At 46.9% G+C, this 20,229-nt stretch overlaps 1 protein-coding gene across 1 annotated transcript in view; it reads right to left on the reverse strand.

The window, feature by feature from the left end:
• The window catches only part of FMN2 (formin 2), a 280,120-nt gene that overhangs the window by 89,353 nt on the left and 170,538 nt on the right, over positions 1-20,229 (reverse strand). Inside the window, exon 10 of the mRNA XM_072141131.1 lies at positions 19,671-19,800. Coding sequence (XP_071997232.1) covers positions 19,671-19,800 — 130 coding nt within the window. The remainder of the gene's footprint in view (positions 1-19,670; positions 19,801-20,229) is intronic.

Raw genomic sequence — 20,229 nt, forward strand, 5'->3', positions numbered from 1 at the left:
GGTCTCTACTAGCCTATAGGGCAGCATCTCCAGGCTTAGCAATCTGGAGATGTGCACATTAAGGGCTTGGGCGTGCGGGTGGGTTGCACTATATTTGCGTTTCCGCTCCAGCGTCTGGGGTATGGAGAGCTGAACGCTGGTGGATGCTGTGGAGGATCGTGGAGGCGACGATGGGGTTTTTGTGGCAGGGTCCTGGGCAGGGGCCTGACTATCAGCTGACACAGGGGAAGGAGCAGTGGTGTGCACGGCCGGAGGTGAACGCGCTTGTTGCCACTGAGTGGGGTGTTTAGCATTCATATGCCTGCGCATACTGGTGGTAGTTAAGCTAGTAGTGGTGGAAAACCTGCTGATCCTGGTTTGGCAAATGTGGCACACCACAGTCCATCGGTCATCCGGTGTTTCCTTAAAGAACCTCCAGACTTCTGAAAATCTAGCCCTCGCCGCAGGAGCCCTTGCCACGGGAGCTTCACTAGTTGACACATTTGGCGCTGATGCACCAGCTCTGGCCCTGCCTCTCCGTCTGGCCCCACCACTGCCTCTTCCAACCTGTTCTGGTCGAGGACTCTCCTCCGTCTCAGAAGCACTGTGTTCACCCGGCCTCTCAACCCAGCTTGGGTCTGTCACCTCATCATCCTCCGATCCCTCAGTCTGCTCCCCCCTCGGACTTCCTGCCCTGACAACAACTTCCCCACTGTCTGACAACCGTGTCTCCTCATCGTCGGACACCTCTTTACACACTTCTTCCAGTACGTCAACAAGGTCATCATCACCCACAGACTGCGACTGGTGGAAAACCTGGGCATCGGAAAATTGCTCATCAGCAACCGGACAAGTGGTTTGTGACTGTGGGAATGGTCCAGAAAACAGTTCCTCAGAGTATGCCGGTTCAAATGGCAAATTTTGCTGGGAGGGGGCAGACTGGGGGGGAGGAGGCTGAGGTGCAGGAGCTGGAGGAGTGCCGATTTCGGTGACAAATTGCTCGAAGCATTGTCGGCAATCCACGACATCACCTGTTCGCACTGTTCTGGCCTCAACAGTGCTCTACCACGATTCCAAGTAACTTCAGACATGAACCTAGGGAGTGTAGCTCTGCGGCGTTCCCCTGCTCCCTCATAAGCAGGTGGTGTCTCACCCCGCCCAGGACCACGGCCTCTGACCCCTGCAGTAGTTGGACGCACACGTCCCCGCCCTCGTCCTCTACCCCTAGCCCTCGGGTTAAACATTTTGAAAATGAGAGTTATAACTTGAATTTTTTTTTTAACTTTTTTTTTTTTTTTTGTGTTTTTTAGTTTTTAAAACCAAACGATGCTATCCTATTGCTATGGCTATTTTATAGCCAAGTATGAAAGCACACTGCTATGCCAGATGAGATGACGCTGAGTTATGAAAAAAATAAACGTAAAATTAAAAAGGAAATGGCAGACTGTGCCTAATTGAAATACAACCCCGGGCCCTAATAAATTTTCCCACTTCGGTCTTTGCGATGGATATGTGCGTCACTAAGCACAAAACACAGTGGTCGCAAGTCTGACTCCAAATTGCTCACAATTTACTAGTAGATGCACTGCAACAACTACAGCCACCAGCAGATCAACCAGAAATCAAATATATATAACGCTACTGTAGGCGTAATTAAGCCGTTTGTATTCTCCTATGGCTATTTTCTAGCCAAGTATTACAGCACACTACTATGCCAGATGAGATGACACTGAGTTATGAAAAAAATAAACGTAAAATAAAAAAGGAAATGGCAGACTGTGCCTAATTGAAATACAACCCCGGGCCCTAATAAATTTTCCCACTTCGGTCTTTGCGATGGATATGTGCGTCACTAAAACACAGTGGTCGCAAGTCTGACTCCAAATTGCTCACAATTTACTAGTAGATGCACTGCAACAACTACAGCCACCAGCAGATCAACCAGAAATCAAATATATATAACGCTACTGTAGGCGTAATTAAGCCGTTTGTATTCTCCTATGGCTATTTTCTAGCCAAGTATTACAGCACACTACTATGCCAGATGAGATGACACTGAGTTATGAAAAAAATAAACGTAAAATAAAAAAGGAAATGGCAGACTGTGCCTAATTGAAATACAACCCCGGGCCCTAATAAATTTTCCCACTTCGGTCTTTGCGATGGATATGTGCGTCACTAAAACACAGTGGTCGCAAGTCTGACTCCAAATTGCTCACAATTTACTAGTAGATGCACTGCAACAACTACAGCCACCAGCAGATCAACCAGAAATCAAATATATATAACGCTACTGTAGGCGTAATTAAGCCGTTTGTATTCTCCTATGGCTATTTTCTAGCCAAGTATTACAGCACACTACTATGCCAGATGAGATGACACTGAGTTATGAAAAAAATAAACGTAAAATAAAAAAGGAAATGGCAGACTGTGCCTAATTGAAATACAACCCCGGGCCCTAATAAATTTTCCCACTTCGGTCTTTGCGATGGATATGTGCGTCACTAAAACACAGTGGTCGCAAGTCTGACTCCAAATTGCTCACAATTTACTAGTAGATGCACTGCAACAACTACAGCCACCAGCAGATCAACCAGAAATCAAATATATATAACGCTACTGTAGGCGTAATTAAGCCGTTTGTATTCTCCTATGGCTATTTTCTAGCCAAGTATTACAGCACACTACTATGCCAGATGAGATGACGCTGAGTTATGAAAAAAATAAACGTAAAATAAAAAAGGAAATGGCAGACTGTGCCTAATTGAAATACAACCCCGGGCCCTAATAAATTTTCCCACTTCGGTCTTTGCGATGGATATGTGCGTCACTAAAACACAGTGGTCGCAAGTCTGACTCCAAATTGCTCACAATTTACTAGTAGATGCACTGCAACAACTACAGCCACCAGCAGATCAACCAGAAATCAAATATATATAACGCTACTGTAGGCGTAATTAAGCCGTTTGTATTCTCCTATGGCTATTTTCTAGCCAAGTATTACAGCACACTACTATGCCAGATGAGATGACGCTGAGTTATGAAAAAAATAAACGTAAAATAAAAAAGGAAATGGCAGACTGTGCCTAATTGAAATACAACCCCGGGCCCTAATAAATTTTCCCACTTCGGTCTTTGCGATGGATATGTGCGTCACTAAAACACAGTGGTCGCAAGTCTGACTCCAAATTGCTCACAATTTACTAGTAGATGCACTGCAACAACTACAGCCACCAGCAGATCAACCAGAAATCAAATATATATAACGCTACTGTAGGCGTAATTAAGCCGTTTGTATTCTCCTATGGCTATTTTCTAGCCAAGTATTACAGCACACTACTATGCAAGATGAGATGACACTGAGTTATTAAAACAATAAACGTAAACTAAAAAGAAACTGGCAGACTGTGCCTAATTCTACTCAAACCCCTAATAAATTTTCCCACTTTGGTGTTTGAGGTGGATATGTGTGTCACTAAGAGCTAAACACAACGGTAGCAAGTCCCCCTGCAAATTCCTCACAATATGGTACTAGCTGCAAATAATAAAAAAAAAAAATGTATAACGTTATTGTAGCCCTAAGAAGGGCTGTTGGGTTCTTGTTGGAGAATCACTCCTGCCTAACAGTAAGCTAATAGAACAGCCTAACGCTTTCCCTGACCAGCAGCAGCTCTCTCCCTAGCGGCATCCAGACAGAGAATGATCCGAGCAGCGCGGGCAGCGGCTAGTCTATCCCAGGGTCACCTGATCTGGCCAGCCAACCACTGCTATCTACGTGTAAGGGTACCACGTCATGCTGGGTGGAGTGCAGAGTCTCCTGGCTTGTGATTGGCTCTGTTTCTGGCTGCCAAAAAGCAAAACGGCGGGAGCTGCCATTTTCTCGAGCGGGCGAAATACTCGTCCGAGCAACGAGCAGTTACGAGTACGCTAATGCTCGATCGAGCATCAAGCTCGGACGAGTATGTTCGCTCATCTCTACTTGTAACCCTTTATCAGCAGGCACTCTTAGTCAGGGTGGTAAAATAGGTGTTTGAGTGCTTGTATGATGCAAGACATGTTGCACTTTACATATATATATTTTGGGTCGCGGGCTCAACCATACCCCTCTCTGCTCCCAAGCATGGCACCTGTGCTTCTTACCTGTCCCCACTCCTGTTCCCCATCCTCCGGCCATGAACACGCATCCCCGTCACCTAAGGCATGCGCAACAGCTTCAGAAGATTTAAAGGGCCAGCGTATCGATAAGCGCTGGCCATTTCCGAGAATTCCACATAAGCCGGCCTCTCCTTGCACACCCTGCCGGATCTTTGTGCCATGGGCCTTGAAGAAAGCTTTGTCTCATGCCCAGTGATGTTATTGTGATTTCCCTTTGTGACCCCGGTTCGCTCCTGACTAGGCTCCTCTGCTGGCTTCCTTGACCTATTGCTACGTCCCAGACTCTGATCCTGTCCTGCTGTCCTGACTTCCTGCCTGTCCCCAACTACTCAACTGTACCACGCCTTGGCACCCACCGCCGACAAAGTTTCACCTGTGGAACCACGCTGCAGCAAGTCCAACCCGCTGTCAGGGTTCAGGATCAGTGGAACCTCTGGACCACCGCGGAAGGGGACGGGGACGCGCGGGCAAGGCCGGACAGAAACAGGAGCGTGGGGAGGTGAGTTTAGGAGCTGGGGCCAGGAGCAGTGCCTTGGAGAAGAGCACGGGTGTGCACGCGATCCGTGACATGGATCACGGGGGCACCCGTGACAGTACCCTCCTTTGCCTCCTCCTCTTCTTCTTGGTCCCAAGAAACCTCTGGAGAATGCTACGGTCCAGAATATTCTTTTCTGGCTCCCAGGATCTCTCAACGGACCCGAACCTCTTCCAGTCTACAAGGAAGAACCGCTTACCTCTCATTGTCTTCATGTCCAGCACCTCCTTAACACCTTAAGACATCTGGGGAGTCAGCCTTAGGAGCAGGAGGAGGAGATTGCTGAAAGAAACGGTTCAAGACGACAGGCTTCAGGAGGGAGTTCGGGATGCGCATCGATGGAGGAAGGAGGAGCTTGTAGGCCACTGGATTGATGCGCTTGATTACTTCAAAGGGACCAAGGAACCGGGGTATCTTCAGCAGGACGTATCTGGAGGATTACCACACCTTGTCACCCAGAGAAAAGACAGGAGGAGGTTGACGCTTCTTATCAGCCTGGGTCTTGGTGTGATCTGTGGCTCGGAGAAGAGACTGGCAGGTCTGGTCCCAAATAGATTTGAGGTCTTGCACCAGATCCTCCACCGTAACAAAGGGAGCAGACAGCGGAAGAGGAGGCCGATGGATTTGTCCGTAGACCACAAAGAACAGAGCTGCGCCAGCCAGAGTCCAAGGAGTTATAGGAAAACTCAGCCCAAGGAAGCAAATCAGTCCAGTTATCTTGAAAGACAAAGTGACGGAGGTAACAGCCCAAATTCTGGTTCACCCTCTCTACTTGACCATTCGACTGAGGGTGGTAGGCAGAAGAAAAGGGCTATCCTCACGTCCCATTGATCCACCTACCACCCAATCTACCTTTATAGGTAGATTTGTGGTGGTAGGTGCCCTTTAAAGAGTACAAGAGGGAAATTGCCTCTCGACCAAATGGGATATTCAAACAAATGCATTCAAATGCCGTTCAGGAGTCTGTGGTAGGGCCTTAGGGGTATAGATCGTATAAGATGCATTAGCCAGCTTAGCTGAAAGGTGGGGCTATTAAACAAAGGTTGAAATGGAGAGGGATTAGACTGGAGCTTCTGCTGGAATCCAGAACAGGCCTGGCAACGATGCTGGATAGAGCAGTTGGGATTCAAGTGAAATCCATTTGTGAGAGTAGAAATAGTGGTGAATTAAGCAATTTATGCTGCTTTGTAATGTGCCATGTGTGGGCGCATACAGATTTCGAGATGTGAGTGAATGAGTTTAAAAGTTTTTACTGGGATGGGGATGGGTAATAATCTGAAAAGGTATAAAAATCTATGTAGGGTCACTACTTTTATTGTGTGGATCGGCCTAGCCATGAGAGTGAAGGCTTGTACTAATTATTTAAATCGGCTCAGAATTGTTGTATTAGTGAGGTGTAGTTCCAGAGAAATAATGTGGACTTATGGGTAGTTAAGCGTACTCTTAAGTATAGTGAGGTTGTATTTTGAAACCAAAGGAATTGGAACTGGAGTGAAATCTATTGAGGGCATGTAGTAAATTTGGGAGTGATGTGTGGGGTTAGTGATGAAAAGAAGTAGGTCATCTGCCAAAAGACTAGCCTCGTAGGTATCATGTGATGTTCGGAGGCCTTGGTTGTTGGGATTTTCCCTTATTGCCACTGCCAGGGGTTCCATAGCCAGAGCAAAAAGTGCTAGTGACAATGGGCATCCCTGGCACATGCCCCTGGCTATTTTAACCCTAGAATGCATACCTGGGGCCTCGCAGGCCCGCTCTGTTAGTTGTTTTCTTTTTACTACAAGATTACTTTAGTTAGAATTCTGAAACTCTAGGTATTCCTCAGTTATATAGTTGTTAGTCATTTCCAGTTGTTCATATATTTTTATGTTACTGGCATTTCGGTATAATAACTCTTTTTTGTGAATACCCCATATTTACATACCTGGGGCCTTTTAGGCCCGTACTAGGTTTACATGTGATCCTAAGTCTTTTTGTATTTTCTGTTGCTGGGGAAAACTTTGACTTAGGCTGCATTCACACTGCCGTTGCCTGCCGTACCGTACCGTAGCAGGCAGCGGTAGCGCACAGGGAGAGGAGGAGGAGGTGAGCACAGCTCACCCCCGCCCCTCTCCACAGGGATACATGGCGCATGGCACCGTATTACGGGAAAAGATAGGACAGGTCCTATATTTTTCCCGGGTATGGAGCGGTACGGTGCCACACAAGTGTGGCATTGTACCGCTCCCGCAGGGCGCCGTGCTCTCATTGCCGTCTATGGGGGACGTATATATTGGCCGTATATACATACGTCGGCCGTATATACATCCTCCATACGGTCGTGTGAATGTAGCCTTAGTCTTTATGACTCTGCTGTTGCTGTGCAGAGTGTGGATTGTGCCTACCTATATGGTCATGTGATCTTGGGAAGGAGGCTACCTCATGATGTCATGCGTCTCTGACATCATCATAGTTCCTGAACAGGAAGGAGGAAGGAGTCAGCTTTCTTGTTTCTTGAAAAAGAAACTCTGAGCTCCAAAAATCCAAAGATTTCCACTTCACCTAAAAGAAAGTGGTGACCTGCTGAAAGTGAGAGGAGGAGGCTGTACAGACACTAACAAAGAGTCTACAACCCTTATTGTAATAATTTTTTTTCATTATAGTTTACTGACTTCTAGGGTTACAATGGCACAGTCTACATCCAGGGGTTTGACTGACCAAGAAATCAAAGCAATCATTTTTGATTTTTGTCTGATGAAGAGTACATGCCATCAGCTAATGTCTCTACTTCATCATTGAGTGATTCTTCAGATAATGAAGAAGAAATGGATCCAGCAGAACGTACAACCAGAACATCCAAAACAAATGTTTTTTTGGGACAGTACTCCTAGGGTTCTTGGATGTACCCCATCACATAATATTGTAAGAGTTGCTCAATGAACTGTAGGAATTCCACAATTCTTGTCCAAAAGAGAGATTTTCTGTAAGCTATGATCAGATGTGGTATACGTTTTCAGGAACATCCAGAGCCGAGAGATAAAAAAGAAAGCAATGTTACATTTGTCCAGCAAAGAAGGCCAGGAAATCAGAGTGTCTGCACCACTTGTGGACAAAATGCCTGCAAGGATCATTCTCCCGAACAGATAACATGTGAAAGATTTTGGGGTCATTAGTAAATTCGAAAAGGAAACTTTGAAAAGGGATATTCCTGCAGCATGTTTACTGCAACTTTTATATACAAAAAAAAACTTTTAGACAAAAAAACATTATTACAAAGAGTTATATCGAATGAGTATATTGGGCGTTTTAAGCCCGTTCAGTTACTTTGGGGTTTTTTTTGCACAAAATGTTTTGAATTATTCACATCTTAGGATGCATTCTCACTAGTGCTGGTGTCTGCCAGGAGGTGATCCATAATGGATATGATCTCTTGGTAACTCCAGTTAAGGCTGCCGGAATGCCCGGATTCTACCAGCCTTAGCTGGGGACACCAGGAGGTCAGATCCATTACAGATCCCCTCCTGGCAGACACCAGTACTAGTAGGAATGCATCCTTACTTTGCATTTTTCAAATAAACTTTGAAAAGTATTTTTATTTGAGTTATTCCATGTTATTTGCACACGGGCCTAAAAGGCCGCAGGTATGTAAAAGTGTAGATTTTTATGGTCATGCATTCTAGGGTTAATAGGGGTGGGATCGAGTGTGGGGAGTTAAAGATAACTACTGGTTGATTGTAGAGTAGTTTGAGGGTGGAGATAAAATCTGTTGGGAAGCCAAAACCATCTAGAACAAATAAATAGGGCCAAAGAACTGTGTCAAAAGCTTTTTCTCTATCTAGTAAAAGCATTAGTAGGGGGGTGTGTGAATGATTCCCGGAATTTATGATATTAAGGTTCTTATGGATATTATCTGGTGTTTGGTGGGAAGAGATGAATCCAACTTGACCACTGTGGACTAAAGCTGGGAGAAATAGGTTGATGTGTTATGCTAATATTGAATTAAACAGCTTCAAATCCAGATTTAGTAAGGAAATAGGTCTATATTTACTGGGGTAAAGAGCATCTTTATTTGGCTTACGTATAAGCATTAAGTGTGCAAGGTAAAAATATTGCGGCATTTGTTCTCCCTATAGGAGGGAGATATAGTAGGCTCACATATGAGGGAGGAGAATGGGAAGAAACTTTTTATAGTAAGAAGCTGAGAGGTCGTCTGGACCTGGACCTGGACCTGGGGACTTCCCTAGTTTTAGAGCTTTGACTTTCTCTGTGATTTCGTCGGTGATTGGGGTTGTGAGGACTTCTACTGCCAATGAGGGGAGTGAAGGGAAGTTAATAGAGGGAGATCAGGTTGTGTTGATGGAGTCCAGGGTGTGAGTTGATGTTTCCCTCTCGTGTCTTAATGGAAAATATGTGTATGGCGTGTATGGAAAATGTAAATGGTGTGTCAGCATTTTCCCATGTTATTGGCATATTTATAGAATAAAGCCTGTGTCCTACTCACTTTTTCAGGGCCCCCCACCAATTTCCGACAGTCAGCCACTCAGCTCAGCTGAGTGGCTGACTGTCTCTGCGTGCGATGCGCAGCCGCCCCATCGCACGTAGGGGATTAGGATGTCAGCTGTATCAGCGAGACACAGCTGCCATGACTGGGGGAGATCATGGATGCACTGTTTTGGTGGCAGCAGGTTGTGATAATAGTGATCACGTCACGCTGTCTGTGTCCGATCACTGCATGCTGCTGCCGAAACAGTGCATCGACTATCTTCCCCAGCGATGGCAGCTGTGTCTTCAGTGGTCAGTGGATGTCTGAAGGGCGAGGGAGAGCCTGCAGCATCGTGGGATCACTGGAAGGGAAGGTGAGGTAAGTATGAAGTTTAATATTTTGTGGCCATTTTCTACAGGGGACTGTTGGCTAAATTCTGCAGGGGGCTGCAGGCTATATACTACAGGGGGCTGGTGACTGTATTCTACAGGGGGCCGGTGGTTGTATACTACAGGTGGCTGCACGATATATACTACAGGGTCTGGAAGGCTATATACTACAGGGGTCTGGTAGGCTACATACTACAGGGGGCTAGCAGGCTACCTACTACAGGGGGCTGGCAGGCTAAATACTACAGGGGACTAGCAGGCTATATCCTACAGGGGGCTGGCAAGCTATATCCTACAGGGGGCTGGCAAGCTATATCCTTCAGGGGGCTGGCAGGCTATATACTTCCAAAAACATTGTTGGAAGGGCCCTCACCAGTTTGCGCCCAGGGGCCCCCACCACCCTTAATCTGCTATCAGTTCATGTGTTATGGATAGATGTAGAGTGGGGTGTAGCTGGTTTGCCAATTGTAAGCGGTGGAGTTGAGTCTTCAATGAATGTTGTAGGTTTGTGCGTTCTCTTTTACACTTTGTTGCCAGTCTATATAGTGTTAATTATAAATTTTGGCCTTAGCAAGTGATTACCCACACCGGTTGATTGGTGTTGGCTGTAGAAGAGAAGTATGAAATGAGTTCTGTTTCTATGTTGGTGTGGACAGTAGGGTCTACCAATAAAGCTTCATTTAATCTCCATCGATATAGGGGGGAGACTTGGGCCCCGAATTTGAAGACAGAATCATGATCAGACCAGGACGAGGGTATGTGCCTGGAATAAAGAATGGGCAGGAAAGAATCTGTGAATATATAGTCAATTCTTGAGTGGGTTATGTAGAGCCTTCTATATTGGGAGTGGAAAAAGTAGTGGCTGGAAGTAGTGGAAAAATATGTCTCTTGGAGGCATATGACATTGGGGTGGTGTTTAGAGTAATCAATGATGGCTCTGTGATGCTTGGCAGGGGAATTTAATTCCCTCACATTATGTGATAGTACTCCGCACATTGTAATGGATGAACTGACTCTAAAAGTATTTATAACAATATGATTGAGTAAGATACTAATCTTGTAGTGTTTAATGAACCACCCTGTGTGTGTGTTTCAAAGCAGGATAGGGGGAGGGGAAGAAGAGGAAGAAAATAACAACTGGGGGAATGATAACATACAGACAAAAAGTCAGGGTAAAAAGGCATCATGGGGGAGACTTATAATTAAGAAGTGACCCTACAAATTACACCACAGAGGTCAACATGTTACCAGGGTCATGAGAAGCAATGAGATTATACTGAATAACAGACATTTGCACATTTGGTTGCAATAAGAATGAAACCCATGAAAAGTAGAAGATACAGAGGGGAAAACAATATTAAGCAATTATAACAGAGATTTTCAACAACTCACATCAGCCGGTGTCATCTTACGCAAATGCACGCTCACTCTAAAGCAGTTCAGGTGTGGTGAGGTGAGTGTTCATTGTGATGCAAGACAGTACACCACCGGTTTAGGGGCCCGTTGAGGAAGTGGTGCTTGTTCGGCAGAGGGGATCCCAGCTTGTTCTAGGGCCTTGACACCCTTTTCCAGAGAGTGCACTGGGAACTCTGAGTTGTTATGTGTAAATGCCAGAGAGAATGTGAATCCCAAGCGGGATAGAATCTGCACGGCTTGGAGTGCCATTGTGATTGGACGCATTATCTAGGCGTCTGGCAAGTGTGGCAGGGTAGATATCAGCAATCAGTTTCACAGAATCAGGGAGACTGGGTAAAGCTGCATTATCTCGGCATTTAGGATTAGGTCCCTGGAGTCCTCATGTTGTGATTTGAGAACCAAATCCCTGGGAGAACAATCTGGTCTAGGTTGCCCCAGTGCTCAGTGAATTCTGTAGAGCAAGCTGGGATCAACCTGGGGTACAAGAGCAGTGAATATATTGGTAGCCGTTTCTTTGAGGGCTGTGATTGTCTCAGGGAGTTTCCTTATTCTGATATTCCCCCTCTGCAACCTATTTTCTATGCCTTTGTATTTCAATTCCAGTGCTGTTAGGCAGTTAACATGATCTTCTAGTTGCTCCCGGTATTCTTCAAGAGCATCAGCTGCATCGTCCATATGATGCTCCAGGTCATCAGTTCTGGTGCAATGTCTTGGAGTTGCTTATTAAAGTTTTCCATGGCTTTGGACAATTCTTGCGAAAAGTATCCTGTATAGAACGTAAGAAATCTTCTGTAGTGAGTACCATGGACTGGCATGCTGGAGGGTTGTCTCGTAAAGGAGAGGTCTGTGATTAGTGCGGCCGAGTCTGAGGCGGCGGTGTTGGCACCATGGCAAGTCTGCTTGCGGCCTGGAGTTGTTGTAGGAGATATGATATGTAGGGGCCTGAAGGGGAAGGGTCCTTCTTTCGTTTTGGCCTCATTCCTCTCTGGGGGTGGCTTATTATAATTATATAGTATTATGCGTGTATGTGGGTCAAGGCTAGAAGATGTCTATTGGTGGTAACCCTAGGGGCATTTTTAACCCCTCTTGGCTCTCCACATGTGCAGAAAGATAAGCAGTTAATAGGGTTGTGGATGGGGATGTGAAACGCAGGCAGAAGTTGAGATGGTTGCTGTAGTGGGTGCTGGTTGCCCTAGCCCCCCAGATGCTCTGTCCTGATGAATGTGTAACAGCACACCCTAAGGGTCCCTCACCCAATTGAAGTGCCTAAGCCTGATGGCAGGGGGATGCGGGGGCTCTGCAGGTGTTCAGGGTGTCTGATGGCTGGTGTCACTGGTATAGTACCTGGATATGCTGCCGGTATCTGGATCCAGGTAAACAGATCCTCCGTCTCCTGGTGATCCACGGGTCTTATGCGAGACAGCAGAGGATCTCAAGAAGGGGTTGGGTCAGTGGTGGGTCCAGTCCAGGCCTCTGGTGTCCCCCTCAAGGCTTGTGCAGTCGGCCCCAGTGATGGTGTGCAGCACCAGGGCATCTCTCTAACTCCAGGCTGGGGATTCTCCCGGTTGGTAGGCCGCAGCTGGAATGAAGCAATGTGGAACTCCTGGGTGCTGCAATTTGTCCCAGACTGCTACCTAGGAGGATCGGAGGTCCTCCTTGTGCAGTGTAGGGGCTGCAGGTCTATACCGGGATGTCTGCGACCGTGGCTGATCGGGCCGTTGGCTGGGATCTCAAATCAAAGGCCCCAACTTCTGGGCCCGAATTAGGCCGCAACCTCAAATTTGTCTGAAAATGCTCTTCGGGGCTCGGGAGCGTGCCAAAAGCTGCCTGGGTGACTTAGGTGGCCCGATGGGGTGTTTATTTGTGCTGATTGGCCTACATTATGGTGCCCAGCTCAGAGCTGTCTGAGGAAATGTCTGGGCCATTCGATGCCCTGGCTATAGCCCTCATTTATTTGTATTTTAAAACTTTAAAACATTATTTTACTTGTCTCATTATGGGACATAAATAAGCAATTGTTCGATTGATTGTTCCTAATACCCTGCAATACTGATATTTAGCAGGGTATTAGAACTGTCAGCTTATGCTGATACATAGGCTGACACACTGCCTGGAGGGTCCTGGCACAGACAGGAACTTATAGGCGGAGTGGGGATCAACAATCTTTTTCTTCTTTCGAATGGAGACGCACACTGACCACCAAATTCCTCTTTTCGGATGCAGAAACGAGTGCATCCAACTAAGGATACCTCCTAGAACCAATTTTCGATTGAGATGATCCACAGGTTAGAGATCTCCTTCTCTAGAGAATGAAGTCTGACTTGATAAGGTACAATGTAAATTTTTTTTATTATACTCACAAACAAGCAATAAAACAGGCCATAGGACATAAAATCGACAAGCAATTAAAATTCAAGCCCGACTTGAGTTTCGCCATGGATCCTTTTATACCCAAAAAGTTTTTTCTTTGCATTTTTTTTGGGTATAAAAGAATCTAAAAATGGTTAATCATACATGTCCTGTAGGAAGCTGAAAAAAAGGCGGAACTCGAGTCGGGCTAGAATTTTAATTGATTGTTACACCAATATAATGAATGTCGATTTTACGTCCTATGGCCTGTTTTAATGCTTGTTTGTGAGTATAATGAAAATTTTTTATGTTGTACCTTATCAAGTCGGTGTTTCACAACCGCGTCTTCATTTTCAAGGGTAGGAGATCTGTGATCTGCGGATCGTCTCAATTGGACCTTGGTCCCGGGAGGTATCCTTAGTTGGATGCACTTATTCCTACATCTGAAATGAGGAATTTGGCAATCAGTGTGCATCTCCGCGTGAAAGAAGAAAAGATTGTGGATCCCTACTACCCTGTTTCATTCACCGGGAGGTACTGTGTTTGATCTGCTTTATTTTTCCAATCAATTGGAAGAACGTCAATAGCAGAGAGGGACTCTTTCCTTTATGATTTTTATAATTTTATGTATAAGACTGATATAAATTTTTACCCTTCTAGGTCCATTGTTCTATAGTTCTAATTTGGAGGTTGCTACTGTGTACACTGTGGGGAATTGCTCTGGTAGTTGACAGGTAGCAGTGCAGGAAGCAGTGACACACGCAGGTTTAAAAGTCCAACTTAAGTGTTTATTCACACTTGCAAAACAGAACACAAATTCAGCCTTGGCTTAGGCACATGCAAAAACATTATAAAAGTAATTCCTGCCCGGCTAGGCGCTGTCTAATACATTTGGAGGACCCTAGCTATCCGGGTACCAGGCTGCCTGGCACACGCTCTTGGCCAGCAGCAAGACAGGAGACCCTCAGTTACCTTTGCTGTGAGAATGCAATCTCGCTTTCAGCTCTCCAGGTAGGGCCTCCCCTACTGCTTCTGGCCTGCAGACTAAATCAGGCCCTAACAAGGCCTGTGACCTGCACCTGTGGGCTATACAAAAGCCCAGGACCGAAGCCCGGGTGGAGTAGGAGTCCCACTACCAGCCTACCCCTACTCCATAATAAGCAGGCCCAGTACGGACATTACAAATGTGTCTGTGTTAGCTAGGCCAACACAGACAAAACAGACTATTCCTGCTTATCATGTCTGCATTAACCCTTGGGTTACTGCAGACAAACCCAGGGCTTTTACCACCAGCATTTCATCTGCCTGTAAGACCGACAGCGGTTTTCCCACACAACACCTCTCACTTTCTCACATACCCTCCCCCTCAGTTCAGACCCACCGGGGCGAACTCCTGACATTAAGCAATGCGTTCGGGACAAGGCATCCGCTTTGCCCTGTAGCTTCCCGGCTCTGTGCTCCACCATGAAACTGAAATTTTGGAGGGACAAGAACCACCTAGTGACCCTGGCATTCTTCTCCTTAGTTCTACTCATCCACGTGAGAGGAGAGTGGTCAGTTATGAGACGGAACTGTCGTCCCAGCAAGTAGTACCGTAGGGACTCTAATGCCCACTTTATCGCCAGACATTCCTTCTCTACGATACTGTAATTTTTTTCAGCTGGCGTGAGCTTCCTGCTCAGGTAAGTAATGGGGTGTTCCTCGCCATTCACCTCCTGAGACAGGACAGCTCCCAGTCCTACATCTGACGCATCCGTCTCCACAATAAACTCTTTCTTGAAGTTTGGCGCAATGAGGATGGGAGATCCACACAACGCAGACTTCAATGCCTGAAAAGCACCTTCTGCTTGTTCATTCCACCGCACCATGGCAGGCCTTTTACCCTTCAGCAGGTCTGTCAGGGGAGCGGACATGGTGGCAAAGTTTGGTATAAACCGTCTGTAGTACCCTACAATGCCCAGGAATGCCCTGACTTGCTTTGTGCTCACTGGTTGAGGCCAACCCTGTATAGCGTCAATCTTGTTGATCTGAGGTTTAATTATACCTCGACCGATCACATACCCCAAATAGTGTGTCTCCTCCATTCCCAGCGCACACTTCTTGGGGTTTGCAGTCAGGCCCGCTGCCCTTAGAGAGTTCACTACGGCCTGTACCTTGGCCAAGTGACTCGCCCAGTCTTGGCTGTAGATGATAATGTCATCTAGATAGTCGGAGGCGTATCTCCTATGTGGCTTTAACACTATGTCCATTAACCGTTGAAAGGTAGCGGGGGCCCCATGAAGCCCAAACGGTAATACAACATAGTGAAAAAGGCCCTCAGGGGTGATAAAGGCTGTCTTTTCTTTAGCCCTATCTGTCAGGGGTACCTGCCAATATCCTTTAGTTAGATCCAGGGTGGTGAAGTACCGAGCACCCCCTAGTCTCTCAATAAGCTCGTCCACCCGGGGCATGGGATAGGCATCAAACTTAGACACCTCATTCAATTTTCTAAAATCGTTGCAAAATCGCAACGTCCCATCCGGTTTGGGAATTAGAACAATTGGACTGGCCCACTCATTTTTGGACTCCTCAATAACCCCTAGCTTCAGCATCTTCTGAACTTCTTCTGATATGGCTTGTCTACGAGCTTCAGGGACTCGGTACGGCCTTAATCTTACCTTTATCCCTGGCTCAGTGACAATATCATGTTTAATTACAGATGTGTAACCTGGCAACTCTGAGAACACATCTGTATTTCTTGCTACAAACTCTCGAGCCTCTCGCTGTTGCTCTTTGGTAAGGGTATCGGCTATTCGCAGTTCTGCCTCCGGCACAGGCTTATCTGCGGCCGGTGAGGGTATCGCAGGAGGTGGACTAGCCAGGACCATCTCTGTATGCAGACTCTCTCTGTCTTTCCAGGCCTTCAACAGATTTACATGATAAGTCTGCTCGGGTTTTCTCCGTCCGGGCTGACGTATCCTGTAGTTCACCTCTCCTACCTTCTCTATAACCTCATACGGTCCTTGCCATTTAGCGAGAAACTTACTTTCTACAGTGGGGACTAGCACCAACACACGATCACCGGGACTAAAGCTCCTTACTTTTGCTGACCTGTTATAAACCCGGCTTTGAGTTCTTTGTGCCTCCTCCATATGCTCTTTGACAATGGGCATGACGGCTGCCACCCTGTCCTGCATATCTGCGATATGGTCTATTACACTTTTGTGGGGGGTGGGCTCTTGTTCCCATGTCTCCTTGGCTATGTCCAGGAGACCCCTGGGATGTCTGCCATACACTAACTCAAACGGGGAGAACCCAGTAGAGGCTTGTGGGACCTCTCGGATGGCGAACATTAAATATGGCAATAGTACATCCCAGTCCTTCCCATCCTTGTTTACCACCTTTTTTAGCATACTCTTTAAAGTTTTGTTGAACCGTTCTACCAATCCATCCGTCTGAGGATGGTACACAGAGGTGCGTAACTGTTTAATATTAAAGAGCCGACATAGCTCCTTGGTGACTTTTGACATAAAAGGAGTCCCCTGATCTGTGAGGATCTCCTTGGGAAGTCCCACCCGGCAGAACATGGCAAACAACTCTTTAGCAATTAGTTTCGCAGAGGTGTGCCGCAGTGGGATGGCCTCAGGATATCGGGTAGCATTGTCCATGACTACCAGGATATGCTGATGCCCCTGAGCAGATTTAACTAAAGGACCGACCAAATCCATGGCGACCCTTTCAAAGGGTACCTCAATAATAGGCAGAGGTACCAACGGACTTCGAAAGTGTACCATGGGAGCATGCAATTGACAATCAGGGCAAGTTTCACAATACCTTTTTACCCTATCATATACTCCTGGCCAGTAAAAACGCTGCAATATGCGTTCCAGAGTTTTTGTGGTACCTAGGTGCCCTCCCATCACATGCTTATGTGCAAGGTCTAACACCATCTGACGATATGGCTGAGGCACCATTAACTGCTCCCGGGTTTCACCGTGGACCTTATCAATGCGGTACAATAACTCCTGATTTACCACCACACGAGGGAACAACTTATCCGCACCTGGGTGCTGAGGTACGCCATTAATTTCTACCACATTTTCTCTGGCGCGGACCAGAGTGGGGTCCTGGAGTTAGGCAGTACCAAAGTTGTCACGGGATACCTCCAAATCAGACAACTGCGGTCCTGTCACTACCTCCTCAGTTTCGCCTGCCATAACATCTAGGGGAAACATTACACTTCCATCTTCTGTGGCGGTCACCCCTACGGCAGGAACTCCAGAGTCTGGGTCATCAGGCTCGGCTTCAGAGATCTGACCAGACAACACAGGAGAACAACCCCCCAACTCTTGGTTTCCCCGCCATAGAGTCCAGAACATGGGGAAGTCCCGTCCCAAGATAAGGTCATGGGGCAAGTTCTTGACAACCGCTGCCTCATGTAGTGTCTCTCCACAAGAGGTCTGGAAGTTAATAACTGTGGTGGGGTAGTCCTTTACGTCCCCATGGATGCACAGGACTCCAATTGTGCGCCCTGTGACCGCCTTGGGGTCTGTGAGGGACCCATTAATCAAGGTCACCCGACTGCCTGAGTCCAGCAGGGCCAACGCTGGATGCCCTGCCACAGTCACCCGGCACAGGTGGCGCTCATCAGCAGAGTCGGGGCTAGTAGCTGTGTAGACAGGGGCAGCATAGAGAGAAACCCTTCTGGCGGAACTGCAGTCCATGGGCTCTGAGGAATTGGGGCAATGGGCTGCAATATGACCTGGCTCATGGCAGGTCCAACAGGTGGGAGCCTCCCCCTCCTCCTCCCCTGGAGTACTTCCCGGACATTGGGCGTTGTCCTGCCCCGGGAATTTGTGGGTGACAAGACCTTCCGTGCCTTAAGGCCTGTCTTGGTATAAGGGGCTTTCTTTGTTAGGCCCTGAGTGGCACAAAACCTCTCCACCAACCCCACCAGCGCATCAGCATCAGACGGGTCCCCGTGTCCCACCCATTGTTGGATCTCACCCGGCAAGGCCCTCAGGAAACGGTCCAAAACAACCTTCTCGACCATCTGGGCTGGGGTTGATGTCTCCGGCTGAAGCCACTTGCGGACCAAGTGAACAAGTTGGTGCATCTGCCCCCTCGGTGGTAGCGCCTCCTGGTATCTCCAGCTATTCACTCTTTGAGCGCGTAGATGCTGATCCACTCCTAGTCGGGCCAAGATCTCTGCCTTTACCTTGGAGTAGTCCCGGGCATACTCCTCGCTCAGGTCGTAGTATGCCTGCTGGGGATCAGCGACGAGGAAGGGGGCCAACACCTCTGCCCAGTGTTGCTGTGGCAACCTCTCTCGGGTGGCCATCCTCTCAAAGCCTGTCAGATAGGCCTCCACATCATCCTCGGCGGTCATCTTGGTCATAGCTTTGCGGACCTCTTTCCTGGCGTCCTTCACCGTCATTGCTGGGACAGTCCTTTGCTGAGCAGCGGTCAGGGCTGTTATCTGCTGGAGCAGCAATCTGTTTGTCTCTTGCTGCTGCACGTTGGACTGGACAAGCTGCTTGATTAACTCCTCCATGGCTGTGGCTTGCAGCTTCAGTGCTGTCAACTTCCAGGACATGCACTAGTGTATACTTCACTGCAATTTGCCCGCTCCAATCCACCATATGTGGGGAATTGCTCTGGTAGTTGACAGGTAGCAGTGCAGGAAGCAGTGACACACGCAGGTTTAAAAGTCCAACTTAAGTGTTTATTCACACTTGCAAAACAGAACACAAATTCAGCCTTGGCTTAGGCACATGCAAAAACATTATAAAAGTAATTCCTGCCCGGCTAGGCGCTGTCTAATACATTTGGAGGACCCTAGCTATCCGGGTACCAGGCTGCCTGGCACACGCTCTTGGCCAGCAGCAAGACAGGAGACCCTCAGTTACCTTTGCTGTGAGAATGCAATCTCGCTTTCAGCTCTCCAGGTAGGGCCTCCCCTACTGCTTCTGGCCTGCAGACTAAATCAGGCCCTAACAAGGCCTGTGACCTGCACCTGTGGGCTATACAAAAGCCCAGGACCGAAGCCCGGGTGGAGTAGGAGTCCCACTACCAGCCTACCCCTACTCCATAATAAGCAGGCCCAGTACGGACATTACAAACGTGTCTGTGTTAGCTAGGCCAACACAGACAAAACAGACTATTCCTGCTTATCATGTCTGCATTAACCCTTGGGTTACTGCAGACAAACCCAGGGCTTTTACCACCAGCATTTCATCTGCCTGTAAGACCGATAGCGGTTTTCCCACACAACACCTCTCACTTTCTCACAACACTCTGTGTGAGATCAAAGTGTGTAGAGTAGTGGATAGCTTCTCATACATTGCTACCAATAGCTATGTATTTTGACTAAATTGAGGGTCACATAAATAATTTAAATTTGACTGACCTTACAAACTTTCTGTAATAGTTCAAGCTTCCGTTGCATAACACCAATGTTCTCTGAAATGGCTGTCTGCAGCAAAATGCAAAGTACTCGTTCTGAAAAATTTGGTATTGTTGAAAGCTCGTAAAGGAATCTGTGTAAAATAATATATATACATAACACATTAATAATACATTATTTTGCATTAGCTGTCGACAAAACATAACATTTTATTAAAAGAATGTCTATGTGACTGCTATGCTCACAATTTGGATATTTCCAAACATAACATTTATTGCTGGTGCTTGTTGATCATTGAAACATGGGACAGACATGAAATATGGCCACACTATTGCACTCAATCTATGGAAAGGTGTAGCATGTTTTTTGGACGACTTCATTCTGGACAACCCCTTGGTACAAAAAAGTTTTTTGAGCTTGACAGTTCAACTTTCACGCTTCTTACCTTTTATTTTTATTCTTGAGCTTCAGTTTTTACTCGCACACTACTGCTTAAAGAAATCTATATTGCTCTAGTTAAAAAAACAACTGAGTGACTGTTTTCTGCATTGCAGTAAAAATT

This window comes from Engystomops pustulosus, chromosome 3 (genome assembly GCF_040894005.1).
Source record: "Engystomops pustulosus chromosome 3, aEngPut4.maternal, whole genome shotgun sequence".
Classification (NCBI taxonomy): domain Eukaryota; kingdom Metazoa; phylum Chordata; class Amphibia; order Anura; family Leptodactylidae; genus Engystomops; species Engystomops pustulosus.